This window comes from Agelaius phoeniceus, chromosome 24 (genome assembly GCF_051311805.1).
Source record: "Agelaius phoeniceus isolate bAgePho1 chromosome 24, bAgePho1.hap1, whole genome shotgun sequence".
NCBI lineage: Eukaryota > Metazoa > Chordata > Aves > Passeriformes > Icteridae > Agelaius > Agelaius phoeniceus.
This window is the reverse complement of record NC_135288.1, coordinates 3,537,153-3,550,740: the sequence shown is the minus strand read 5'-3', so window position 1 is coordinate 3,550,740 and position 13,588 is coordinate 3,537,153. Positions and strand designations below refer to the sequence as shown.

At 44.4% G+C, this 13,588-nt stretch overlaps 1 protein-coding gene across 2 annotated transcripts; it reads right to left on the bottom strand.

Moving 5' to 3' along the window:
• Positions 1–1,202: 1,202 nt before the first annotated feature.
• MFN2 (mitofusin 2) lies at positions 1,203–13,588 on the bottom strand. 2 transcript variants are annotated; one of them, XM_054647665.2, is made up of 19 exons: positions 13,513–13,588; positions 12,423–12,577; positions 11,739–11,917; positions 10,923–11,058; positions 10,415–10,577; positions 9,799–9,923; positions 9,388–9,496; positions 9,188–9,295; positions 8,684–8,837; positions 8,376–8,443; positions 8,100–8,221; positions 7,646–7,772; positions 7,372–7,476; positions 6,859–6,961; positions 6,002–6,222; positions 5,714–5,863; positions 5,288–5,484; positions 4,804–4,938; positions 1,203–4,160 (listed from the first exon to the last, which is right to left on the bottom strand). In XM_054647665.2, the coding sequence occupies exons 3-19, from the start codon at positions 11,911–11,913 to the stop codon at positions 4,091–4,093; spliced, it is 2,268 nt and encodes a 755-aa protein (XP_054503640.1). In that variant the 5' UTR covers positions 11,914–11,917; positions 12,423–12,577; positions 13,513–13,588; the 3' UTR covers positions 1,203–4,090. The 2 variants fall into 2 exon arrangements, with proteins under 2 accessions (XP_054503640.1, XP_054503639.1); XM_054647664.2 differs by having other exon boundaries at positions 13,424–13,566.

Here is a 13,588-nt window from a genome sequence, read left to right as displayed (position 1 = left end):
CTCGGGACAGAGCCCTGGCACTACCCTGAGGGGCCTGGCCCGGCCTGGCCAGGGTAGAACTCGGGACAGAGCCTTGATGTCACCCTGAGCGGCCTGCCCGGCCCGGGACAGAGCCCTGGCACTACCCTGAGGGGCCTGGCCAGGGTAGAACTCGGGACAGAGCCCTGGCACTACCCTGAGGGGCCTGGCCAGGGTAGAACTCGGGACAGAGCCCTGGCACTGCCCTGCGGGGCCTGCCCGGCCCAGAACAGAGCCCTGGCACGGTCCTGCTCCCAAAGCTCCGTGTCAGAAGGGCCGCATAGCCCCAGCACCCCCCCACAGGCCAAAGGAGTTGTGTCTGAGAGGAATAGCAGATTTGTCTTTACAAACAAGCTGTGGGGCTGCTGGTAGATAAAACCAGCACTGGGAGATAAATAACTGGGAGGATTCCACTGATTGATGAATGGAAAAAGATATTTGCTTTTATGAATAAACTTTAGGTTTGCTGATAAATGAGATTAGACGTTGAGAGACAGAAGAAACAATAGGGAAGAAAAACCCCTAAATTCTATAAGAATTAAAAATTAAAAGAGAGGGTTATACATTAGAGGGGAATCTTTGGTATCAGGTGTTTTGGGAAGTCTGAACCTCTCAAGTACCTCAGCCAATGGGGAAAGAGAGAAGGGAAATGTGGCTGGGAAATTGGGATAAAAAGGAGGCTGTGTCCTCCAAAAACTGGAGAGATCCCAGGAGAATGCCCCATGGCCTCTGCCTTTATTGGAATAAAGCCAGAAGGGACTCCTCTGTCTCCTTTTTGGACATAAACCTCTGGTGTTTGTGGATTAATTTCCCTAATATTTTGAAACCACGTCACAGGAAATCCAGCCTTCTCTAACTCGCCCAATGTAACTTACCAGCTGAGGATGCTGATGCACCAGAGTTTCAGGCCACCAACCCAGTAGTTGCTCACTATTATTTCCGACAATTTTCTCAAGAAATCATTGATTCAATACTCGCAATTTTACTGCAACTAAAACTTCCTATCAGGCAATTCAATATCACTGGTTTCCTTGTTAATTTTCAAAGTAAGAACACAGAAAAAGGTCACAAGTGTCAAACATGCAATTCAGTAACACAAAGCAGCAAAGCTGTACATACTGATGGAAGCTGATATGCTTACACTGGGAGACTGTATCACAACATGCAGGACACATCAGGAGAAATGTTTTTCCAATTCATTTTTATTTTGGTTTCCATTGTTTACAGCACTGTTACAGGACTAACTCATGCAAATTTATCACCTTAAATACAGCAGAGAAAACTCACTGGTAAGAGTATTTCGAAGAGCTCCATCAACATAATACAACAGGAAAAGTAAGTAGCAGCAATAAGATAAAAGTGCATTTAGCTGACCTTCTTTAAATGGGAGTTTGGGGAAGACTGTTTCTGGAATTACCTGTTTTAAGCAATAGTTTAGCATTCCTTATGAAAATCAGAAGAGAACAAACTCATGATAGTGTTCATTCCTCCACCACTCTCAATTAAAGAAGTACAGCTGTAATTTGTTTCAGAAGAATCCAGCTTATAGGCCTGTCTGTTAAAAGTTTGATTCTCAATCACTAGGGCTTCCAGGACAAGGGTTACTCACACATGTTAGCAGTTTTGCTTCTGAAAAAGTTCAAGTGATTCTTTCCCCCATTCTGTAGGTCAGGCTTCAGCTCTGCAGTGAGAATGCCAGCAGCACCCAGGCCTGAGCAGCATCACACACACAGCAGCCAAACACTGGGTTCTAGGAACCCATCAGTCTCTTCTCCCTTCACAGATAAGACACTCCCTTAAAGGTCAGCTCATTTATCAGATTTCCTCTGAAGGCTGCTGAAGAGATAACATTACCTCATCAAAAGCAAGAATCATGAGCTGCTAAGCAGTAGAACCTCATCCTCTGCCTTGACCTGGAAATGACAATATCCTTGTGTATTTGGGACTCAGCAGAACAGAACATAGCTTATTGCAGCTGTGTATGTGACAGATTGAGAGACTGAAGATTCAAATTTATTCAACAAGACCTGCAGCAGAGGAAGACTAGATGATCCCACTTACTCCAATATACTTCACCACAGGCTCAGAGTACCCACTTCCAAAAGCAGGGACTCCAATTTTTCTTGCTCCTTCTCAGATTTGATCAAATCTATATTCCCATCCTGGTGGATGCCCAGGGAACCCAGTCAAGGTCAAAAAAAACCTTCTGATAGAAAGAGCTTTTCAGTTTGAGTTGGAGTCAAAGCTTTCTACTGGAAGGGAAAGGTTTGTTTCCTTTCTGCATTCTAGGGATGTCTCACCGCCAGCTCCTACACAATCAAGATACCTCAAGTCTTTCTACAAATCTCAGAACAGCCTTACCTAAGAAGTACTTACTGACATTTCACTATTTTTACTCCCTCAAGTACCAGGCAGCTTCCTTCTGGAAGTTCCATGATATGAAAAACATGGGACTTATCACAGGCACATATATTCACACCTGAGCATGAATGAGAAATCCTAAAGCCATTCTCAAGGGAAAAGTCTCTTTGTCAATATGAAAAACACTACTGCTCAACAGTTCAGAATTCAGCTGGGACCTGCTCCAGAACAGCCCATATTCTATGTGTGTGATGCTGAAGAGATTTAGGTTGTCACTAACCTCAGAACTACAGGATCTGAATTCTGGATTCCTCAGGTATTTTGTAGGCAACAGAAAGATTGTAATCAACACATGGCAAAATACTGACCTACAAAGGGAGAAAGAAGCTTGCAGTAGAGGAACTTAATCCTACTCAAGCTCCTACAATCAGCCAGCATTTCTTCTCTGCCAATTCTGACTGGAAGAGACTCAAGTCCTTACAATTCCCAATTATTATATTCCAAATGCATCAGAGCAAAACTCAACAATTAATTTCATGTATTTGCAAATAAAGAATGTATTTAAAAAACTAAATTGCTTTAAGCCATTCTTGCCCTGGCATGAACTACAAGAGCCACAACTCCCCCCACCCCAGAAGAGCTGTACTTGCCAGCATGTTCTGATACTTTTAACAGAAGAGAAAAATACCAAATCCTATTGCTGCCCAGACTGTACATCCTGTGGGAACTCTACATAAAGCAACATCTCTTACAGCGTGTCATCCACATGCTGTTCTTGTGGCCAAATAGTGGTAATGGAATTCCACAGGCCTGCTTCCAGAAAGACAGCTGTGCTTTTCCAAAAAAAAACCCACATTCATCAACTGAGCTCATCATGCAGTGCTTTACATTGTGTCAGCTGGCTTCTCTTTCCTAGTTTTCTTCATCAACAAGCTGCAAATCATCAGCACTATCTCCTTCACAGGAACTAGTTCTGTCTTTGCAAACTATTTGTCCACGATGGGAAATGGGCCAGACTGTGTTATTAAAGAGCTCTTAAAAGGAAGAAACTAACTCCAAATTCACTAAGCTCACCAAAGCAAAATCTTAATCCCTCCTGCTCCAGAGGAGAACTGGGTTTTGTTCACAGGTTTAAGCATCCTGAGAGCAGTAAACCTTTCAGTGCAGTGACACTGTGATTTTCTGTTATGTTCTAGAACAACGGAATGTTAACCTCAGACAAGCCTGTGTGGGCTACAAATGCTTTGTGAAACCACCACCATGTCTGTGTGCGTGGGATCTGTGTTTAGTCAAACAGCTGCTTGTCACACATACATCAACCTGGGGCTTCAAAACTTCTGTCTTTATGAAGTAAAACAAATTACTCCATAAAGATGGGTCAGAATAACTTTTAACCTGATAAACATTTGCTTGATTGCTTTAAATTTGTTTAAAGCAAAATAAAGTACAGTAAAAGCCCCCTGTAAATGTATAAAGCACACACTCCTCCTGAAATAGCCTGGTCTCACAAGGAAAAAGAAGAGTTATTAACAGGTAGTGTTTGGAGGTGGGACACAGAACAGGGAAGCAGAACCCTACTGTTCACACAGCAACTGGAAACACAGCAACTTGCTCTTGCTCATTCCCTTTAGGGAATTCCATCACCCACCATGTTCTCTGCAGTAATTAAAGAGCACTGAAGGGAAACTGTTGTTTTTCTCTTTTTCTCACACTATCTGCTTTGCTGCAGGTACTGATGTGTGAACATGTTGAGCTCGCTGTCAAGCCAACCTGCTTTGTTCCTGCAAGGACAGAAAGTTTTGTTAGGGGAATGAAACAGTGAAGGAATTTCTCAAGCCAGTCAGAAAAAAGTGCAACAAAAATGAGTACACAGCAAGGCATGGAGTGCCAGAGGCTCATTCCAAAAGGCTGCTGCCATTCCTGTGCAGGTCAAGGATGCTTGCCTGCTGTCAGTCACTAAGCTTTGAGGTTTAGACAGAGATTTTGGACACAACTTCACATTGGCCTTACTGTGTAGGTAAGGAATGTTTGAAAAAGTCTTCCCAACATCCTCTGCAGGGTAAAGAAAGCAGCAGACAACTGAGTGCAAAGGTGAAGGCAAGACTTTTTGCATAATTTTATAAGGGCCTGAAGGAGCTTGTAGGAGTGGAAGACTGTACGTTTTCATAAATGGGAAGGAACTGTAATTCCAAAAAAATAAAAAACAGGAAGAAAAAGGTGCCTTGTGAGACAGAAGTTTTAAATGACTGTCAACAGTCCATAGGAAAGTACCTAGTGAAAGGGAACATGAGCTGGTAGGGAAAAGGGCTGACAGCTGCACATCAAGTGCTATGACTAAGACAGAATGAACTCTAAGGCACAGCTCATACGAACATCCTGGGGAAATCACATGAAAAACAATTATATGGAATAATCAAATCTCACCTGAGCAGTTTTGCTTTGCTCTGCAGTGAATCCAAAACTTCTATTTTTTTATTCATGGCAGAAATTTCTTGCTCAAGATTGTCCCGTGTGACATCCACTTGCTGACACAAATGAGCAAACGTTCCAGCAAGCTCTCTATGAAACAAGAAGAGTTGAGTATAAGGGAAAGTAAGATCAAGCAGCACATTCAAGGAATAAATCCCTTTGATGTATAGGGATGATGGCATTGTGACTCAGACACTCATCCTTACACTTCTGCACAAGAATATGTCAGAGCATTTTGATTTGAGACAGGGAAGTATATTATGACTAATGACTAACAACACCCAAACACTACATATTCAAAATAAAAGTAATATTATTTTAAAACAGGTGTCATTACATTTTTGAAAATCTGCAATTCAGCATGAATAGAAGGAATAGCACTAAAAAACCCCAAACAAGAGAATTTCCATCAAGTGTTAGCTGAATACAGGGAACTCACTGCTGGACTTGGTGGCTGCAGTTGGAGCCCGTGTAGCTGACAATGAGCTGCAGTTTTTCCCCAGCATACTCCACAAACTGCCTCTTGAAAGCTCTCTCCTTGGCTTTGGTGGTCCAGGTGAGGCGCTCATACACGTAGAGCAGCCCATAAAGGCCAAAAGAGAGAGCAATCAGCCTCCAACCCACAGCCTTCCACACCTAAAGAAGCACAAGGATAAACAAATTGCACAATATTACTGATATTCACTCCACACAGAGCATTGCAAAATCAGCTCACTGTACTCAAATGGAAGATCAAAGGAGAAAATAGGAAATAGAGAACCCTATCTGTCAATAGCAAATATCTACAGGATTTGGCAGTGCAAGTGCTTTTTACACCAGTGCTCCAACTTAATTTATAAAAATGCTACCTAGAATGCACACATACCACACCACCAACCACGATGATCCCCATGGAAGTTCGGGAAGTTAAAGAGGCCAGTCCAGTCACCATGGACACCATGAGTTCTTCCTGGGTCATAGAGCCCTGAGGCAAAGGAGGCAGGCTGGGATTTGCTGGTGTTAAAGGGCGCTGAACCTAATCAGGAAAGCAGGGACAAAACAAAATCAAAGAAGAGAATAAAAGGAGGTGAACTACTGCTCTTCCCACCAGAGGAACTTCAGCAGCCATTGAAATAATGAGAATCTACCCCAGTCACTCAGTGAGGCACTCTACCTGGTCATTATAGCCCATCAAGGCCCGACGACCATTCTTTGGTCCCAAAAATCTGTTCACCAGCATTGTCCATCCAAGAGAGAAGTGGAATTCTATGTCCTCCTGGAAGTCAGCACAGAGCTTGTCACAGTTCAGGTCATAGCTGAGCCTGAAGCACTGCCGGGGAATTAACATGTCGATCTGGCCCCGCACAGAGACCGGGAGGAGGGGTTTTAAACCATCTACACAGAGAGACAACAAAAACATGCAAAAACAGCTGGTGAGTTCTCAAGAATTAACTGGTCTTGTATTCTATAATCAAGGTGCTTATGGATTGTTTCATCCTCTACAGTCAGTTTTCTTAGTATGTTAAATTTCATAAGCCAAGCATGTTGCAAAGTAAGAGATACAGCATCAATTATTATTCAATTCTTGGTTCTTCAGACCAACCCAGAAGGAAATCTTTCCATGGATCCTTCAAAATCCTTACAGGTAGCTGGTGAAGTTTACAGATTAGCAAGACTTTAGAAAACAAAATCTGAAACCCGGTTCTTTAGGCACCATATTCAGACAGGCACCTAGTTCCAAGTAATTTGTATTTCATTAGGATTTGGTATGAGCATCTTCCAGATTTTGCCAGTTCCACTCTGTCATGAGGGTTACAGTGTGACTGTACATATTCATTAGGAAATCACTGCATAGGCTCAGACACAGAACTAGTCCTCTGCACAACAGCATTACTCATCAAGATGGAAACTAAGGTGGTGTCAGCTGCACGTCAGCCATTGGATTAATGAGAAACCCAGAACATCTGCCTATAGTTATTTCAAAATGCAATTCAAGGGAAGAGAAAGGGCAGTATTGCCTCTGGAGCTGACCTATCATTTCTTGCTGCACTGTCTGCAGGGAAGTTGTGATAGCACTGGAGCAACGATCTGACATGTTACGGCCCAGGCCTTCCTCGATGTGTTTATGCAGCTCCTGACAAAAAAGAAAGGTTATTAAGATTAGAATAAACATAGCTAAGATGCAGGCTGAAGGTGCTAGTTAAAAGAGTTAAAAGAGTTGCTAGTTAAAAAGACTCTCCCAAAACAAGAGCACACAATCTGTCTGCCCAGTGTTCGAACATTAATATCATACCTCCCCCCATTTTTCAGTGAAGGGGATGAAAAGGCAAATTTAAAAAAATCTCATAGAATTTAGTTCAGGAAAAGTTCTGTTCAATCTATATAGTATGATATATAATGTGTATCAATTTATTACTGAGATTATTAAAAAACTAAAGCTTTACCTCTATCCTAGTTGGAAGATTGAAATGTCTAACAATGAGCTGGCATAATTACTCAGAGCTAAAAAAGGTCTCTTAAATTGCTTAAGCAAACATCACTTACAGTCTTGTACACTTTAAGAACTACTTGAGATGGGTGGAAGTCTGCTTGGTATTCATCTACCAACACTGAGAGCCGTCTGATTTCTTCTGCCATTGCATTGGACACCTAGAGAAATAGCACAGGAGAGAAAACAGAGCTTCTGAAAGCTTTTCTCCTCTTCCCATATGTAACTCCCACGTTGTTAGTACTTCAAAGCTTTGTCAGCACTGTGCATTTTCCCCACCATGCTGGTAGCCCTTTCAGACTGCAGTTTTCTGCAGACACTCCTCCTTACCTGCCTCTCCACCTCTTCAGTGATTTGTTTGATTTTCCGCTTGTAGTCTTGAGTAAGGAGCTCCAGCTGTTTGTCAATGAAACCGAGACGATCCTGACGTTCCTCTCGCATTTCCAGGCAGTAAACTCTGGTGAAAAAAAAAACCTGTGCATCAAAATGCCAAATAAATGCATTTTTTATCTATAAATATATTTGAGTTCCAGAAATAAGACAGATTTTCCTGCCCAGTAACAAAACATGTCAATATCTGCAACACATTACACAGTCATGGCACAGGACAAAAATAAGGTCATTTCCCAATATTTCCATAACACACTAGAAGCAAGACCACCAATACACGTCCTTCCTGCTCTCAAACATGCTGGATTCTGCTTTGCATTTCAAACACTCATGTTCCCTCACATTTCTCCCAGAATACAAAGTGCAGTAATGCAAGCACCAGCAGAGTTCTCACCGCTGTTCCTGGGCAGCAACGTGCACGGAGTCCATGATGAGGCGAACATCTTCCGCAATCTGCTTCGCTCGCACCGTATGCTGCTCGAATTTTGTTTTCACTGCTGACTGTGAGATACATTCCTGTATACAAAAGGCAGCCCAAGATTAGCAGCAGGCAGAACCATATAAACACAGTTTCTCCTTCCTGTACAATCCATTTCCAAAATATGTCCCCACAAGTGCCAGTCTTTCAGGAGTAAAATCTAACCAAAAGTTCGGCACACATAATGCTCACCTCAAACCTTCTCTCGAAGCTTTGAAATTCCAGCATTCTTACTTGAAACCCATCTGCCAATGCTCCACCTGAGAGAAGGAATGCACAAAACAACCATTTAAACCTTGAGAAAGCAATCAGATGTTGGACATGAAGAAATGCTTTTGCTTTACACTGAAGCCAATGTAAAAGTGCTACTAAGTCACCCCTTCTGTTATGATAGCCTTATTAATAAATTGGCATACTCAATTTTATACATTTTTTGAGACAAGATACTCTTTATTTTCATCTCTATAAGTCAATGGAAAGTTTCTGCTAGCTTTCCTCACCTCCTTCTGGCATGCCTTGAGCCCTCTGAATCCTGGCATTCAGCACTTCTTTTGCAGACACAAAGAAAATCCGATCCCCTGCCTGGGCTCGGTCCACCACACCCAGCTCATCCACCAGGAAACTGGTGCAGCGCTCCATGTGCTGCCTGCGCACCTGGGGGAAGCCATCAGAAACCACACATGCAGTTAAATCCACACTATCCATCCCTAAAGGTTAGACCAGGCACCCCAATGACCTCTGCTGGTCTAAGCTACCAAAGAAGCATTGAAGAAAAAAAAAATGTGTTATTTTATGGAATTTTCCAGAGGTTTTCTAGAGTGATCTAACTTTTGTGAGACTCTTGATTTCCTGCTCAGAAATTTCCAGATTCATGTCCTGATCACTAGTCTATGTTCCCTTGAGTCTCCACACTAAGGTGATAATGATTGCATCCCCAAGGACCAGAGTCAAAACAGACTCCATAATATCCATGCAAAGAAAAGTACTTCAAACACATCACAAACCTCCTCCATGTATTCTGGTTCAGAGGCAGATGCATCCCAACGGTTGTTTAAAATAAATATATTGGGTCGAGACAGACGTTCATTCACCTTGTGAAAGAACTGCTTCTCCTGAGGAAAATGAAACAAAACCTCTTTAAATTAATATCTCAAATATTTTTAACCTATAGCCAAATTCATTGAACAAGTGGACTTGCACATACAGTTTGCATCAATGTTGATTCAGAATTTGCCACCAGAACAAATACATCAGCATCAAGACAGAATTTGTCAATCCAGCTGTCCAGCTCTGTGGTTACATCAATGCCAGGGCTAGAATTAAAGAGAAATGAGATATTACTGTGCTGTGAATACAGCAAAAACAAAATTTAAATAGTAAAAGCTTTTCAGAGCATTAATTTCCCATGTCTGAGCTACCCTATCCTGAGGTGACAGAGTACAGGCTAAAAGGAAGTAATGATCAAGAAAATCACACTGTTAATTACAGCAAGGGACTTTGGTCACTGTCTTAGATTAGAACAGGGTCAATTCCCTGGAGGCTTGTTAAATATATTTGAAAACATTTCCATAATTAGTCTGTGATAAGCAGGAAAGGAAAGAAAGCTATTTCTCACCTGTCCATCAGCACCAGGTCGTCCTTTAGGAGAGAACATTTGGAATTGGGCCACATTACACTGACCAGGCTGCCAGCATTCAGATGTTCATCCTGATGAAGGGCATGAGCCAGCTGGTTCACAGTCTAGGAAGAGATGGAAATAACATTTCCTGTTTGCCAAGACCCACTAACACATTTATCCTCCCTTCAGGGCCCTTCACAGACAATTTGAGATAAAGCCCAAGTTCAAATTATATTCTCTCTGGAAGGTTTTCCACATAAAACCTTCTTGAATGTCCTAGGAAAAAGACAACTGCTAGTGAGAGTTTCTGAGATTTTTCCTGTCAGGAAAGGATACTGAGGAATTACCAGGAAATCTGTGATTCTGTCAGTTATACAAAGCTCAGAACTTCCTGAGTCATTGTTCCCTCCTCTCTCTAAGAAATACAACATATCATCTCTTCCATAAAACAAACAAGTCCCCATTCTGCAACTTGCTTCTTACATCTAATAAAGACTCATTCTTCATCTCCACTCCTTCAATGATTAAAATCCTTAACTGTGAATTTTTTCTTTCCTTTTCTGACCTTTCTGAAGAGCTCTTATCCTTAACCTTATGTTTAAGGAAATGGTACCTTTACACTCTTCTTCTCCTCTGAACCTTCAGTCAGCAGGAAAGCCTCGTGTCCATCTGTCCCTTCTACACGCAGGAAGCAATTAGTGGTGTGTCCAATTCCTGAAGGGAGAACCTTGTCCCACAGCATGGCATTTATCACAGTGCTCTTCCCATTGCTTGTCCTGCAGCCAGATTAAGGACAGTGTTTCAGGCTTTCAAGAGCTAGGTGTGCTCATTTTGATGTTACAGAAGCAAGTTCTCTACAGCCAAGCTGTATCAGAGCCATGAACAATTTAGGTGCCAGAGGCAACCTGCAAAAAGACTTTTTTATTTCCCTATTTAAAGAATTCTTCAAATTGAAGAATTATGTGATACAATACTTGTTTCCAATTTACAAGAGCACCTGTATCAGGGACATTACAAGCAAAAGCTAAAGCACTAGTGTTTATATAAATATTTTTTACTGGCTACAATACTCAAATGCTTTCCTGAATGGGCAGCATAGGCAACACAAGCATGTGACTCACCTCCCAAAAAAAGCAACTTTCATGTGTCGTCTTGCCAACACTTCACTAATACCACTGACTTTTGACAGGTAGCCTTTGACTTCCAGTACCTGCTCTTCTGTGGTGACAGGATCAAGCTCTGCATTCTTGTGTGTTTCTAAAATCAAAATAGATCATGCCTCTGAATGCCAGAAGCCATCTGGGTCAGACCTGGGTGAAACCTCTCTCTGCCATGGTATCACTTAACATTTATCTGTGTCCCACAGCTCACATGGGTGTTCTTGACATAGGCAATGACACCCTGAAGCAATTTTACAATAGGATTTATCAAATGGACTCTTTTGTGTATCTCATAACTGTTCATTCTTGGGACTGCCTTGAACACAACAGCCAACACTGCAAACAGGCCAGCACCCTTAGAGATAAAATCTGTCTGTGCCTTAAGCTGTTAAAGCCAATTACTGGTGCATGTTACATGTCAGTAGCAATGATGTGTCCAGGCAAGAATAGTGAAAGGATTACAGGCAAAAAATACCTACTGGGGTTGTGTAATTAATTAAAAATCTCCCAAACATAAAAACCAAGCATAGCTCCCTAACTAGCTCAGTTTCTTAACATGCATGAACTTCTCATCTTCAAATATGAACCTGAACTCCACCCAAATTCAACAATTTTCATTTTTTCTTACAAACATGAATGCATAAACAGACATGCATGTATAAATAAACACAGATTTAGCAGTTCTGTTTAACTGACTGAGGGGGTGATGTGTGTTTTGGGGGAATCATATGTAGGTAGAGCACTGTTCCACACTCACAGTCCAAGAACTCAAATTACCTTCTAGGAACGAGGAGCTCTCGTTGATGTATGCAGCCAACTGTTCAAAGATACCATTGATTTTCTTCTTTGCAGTGACAAAATGTTTAAGTGGAGAAGCATTTACCTCAGCCATGTGTCTTTTATCCTTCTTCACTGCAACTATTGAGTTGGAACGAGTAAACAGCAGGGACATTGCGCTACAGGAAAAATCCAGCAAAGAGCAGTGTCACCAAGTGTCACCACCTGTCCAAGGGGTGCAGTGACAGGACAAGGGGGAAAGGCTTTCCACGTACACAGGGCAGGGTTAGGTGGGATATTGGGAAGAAATTCCTCCCTGTGAGGATGGTGAGGCCCTGGCAGAGGTTTCACAGAGAAGCTGTGGCTGCCCCATCCCTGGAAGTGCTCAAGGCCAGGTTGGACAGGACTTGATCCACCTTGTCTGGCAGAATGTGTCCCTGCCCATAGCAGGGGTGAAACTGGATAATCTTTAAGGTCCCTCCCAACCCAAACCATTCCATGACTCTGTGATCCAACCAAGCATCTTTACAAGAACTAGATAAATATGCATTTGAAGGACTATCTTCTGTCTTTCATAAAGAAATTGTTCCACTTTATCAGGAAAAAAACCCCCAAAACTCTCTCTTTCTCCCTTCCAATAATCAGGCTCGCAGTGATCACTCCTCCTCCCCATCCTCTGCTTACTTTCAGGATGAGTTACGTTTTCACAAGTCACGCATGGCCAGCTTGAGGCCCTCTCGAGAACAAACGGCAGCAGTTTTCCCTGCCTTCTCCCTCGCCCCGGCCGCACTCGGTCCCGCAGCTCCTTCAGCGACGCCGAGTCCAGCCGGTCTCCACCCCTGTGGCAGAGTGACCGTGGATGACGGACAGAGGCCACCGAGCTCCGCCGTCACGGGCTCTGCTCCGGTGTGCCCGGACAATGTCCCCGGCTCTGCTCCCCAGCCATCCCTGTGTGCCCAGAGAATGCCCCCGGCTCCATTCCCTCACCATCCTGGTGTGCCTCAGGGATGCTCTGGGCTCTGCTCCCCCGCCAGCCCTGTGTGCTCAGAGAGTGTCCCTGGTTCTGCTCCCCCGCCAGCCCTGTGTGCTCAGAGAGTGTCCCCAGCTCTGCTCCCCCGCCAGCCCTGTGTGCCTGGACAATGTCCCTGGTTCTGTTCCCCTGCCAGTCCTGTGTGCCTGGACAATGTCCCTGGTTCTGCTCCCCTGCCAGTCCTGTGTGCCTGGACAATGTCCCTGGTTCTGCTCCCCTGCCAGTCCTGTGTGCCTGGACAATGTCCCCGGCTTTGCTTCCCCGCCATCCCGGGGTGCCCGGAGAATGCCCCCGGCTGTTCCCTCACCATCCCCGTGTGCTTCAGGGACGCTCTGGGCCCTGCTCCTCCGCCATCCCCGTGTGCCTCAGGGACGCTCTGGGCCCTGCTCCCCCGCCATCCCGGTGTGCCTCAGGGATGCTCTGGGCCCTGCTCCCCCGCCATCCCGGTGTGCCTCAGGGATGCTCTGGGCCCTGCTCCCCCGCCATCCCGGTGCCCACAGAACGCCTTGCGTTGACGCCCCGGCCGGACGCCGCATTCCCTCAGCCCTCAGGGGCGGGAGGAAAGGGCGGGAAGCGCCCTCCTCGCGCCCCCTCAGGACCCTGCCCCAGCGGGTCCGACACTCACCCGTCCCTGCCCTTGTCCCTGTCCCTATACCTGCTGCTCCGGAGGCGACCCTCAGAGAGACTGAGCCGGCCTGGAGCAGCTGCCAAGGTCCCCTCGGGCCGGCCCCGCCCGTGGCTCACCTTCACCGCCGCTCCCGCACAGCCGCCATGTCACCCCGCGGCGCCGTCGCCCGGGAGGTGCGTAGGGGTGTGCGTC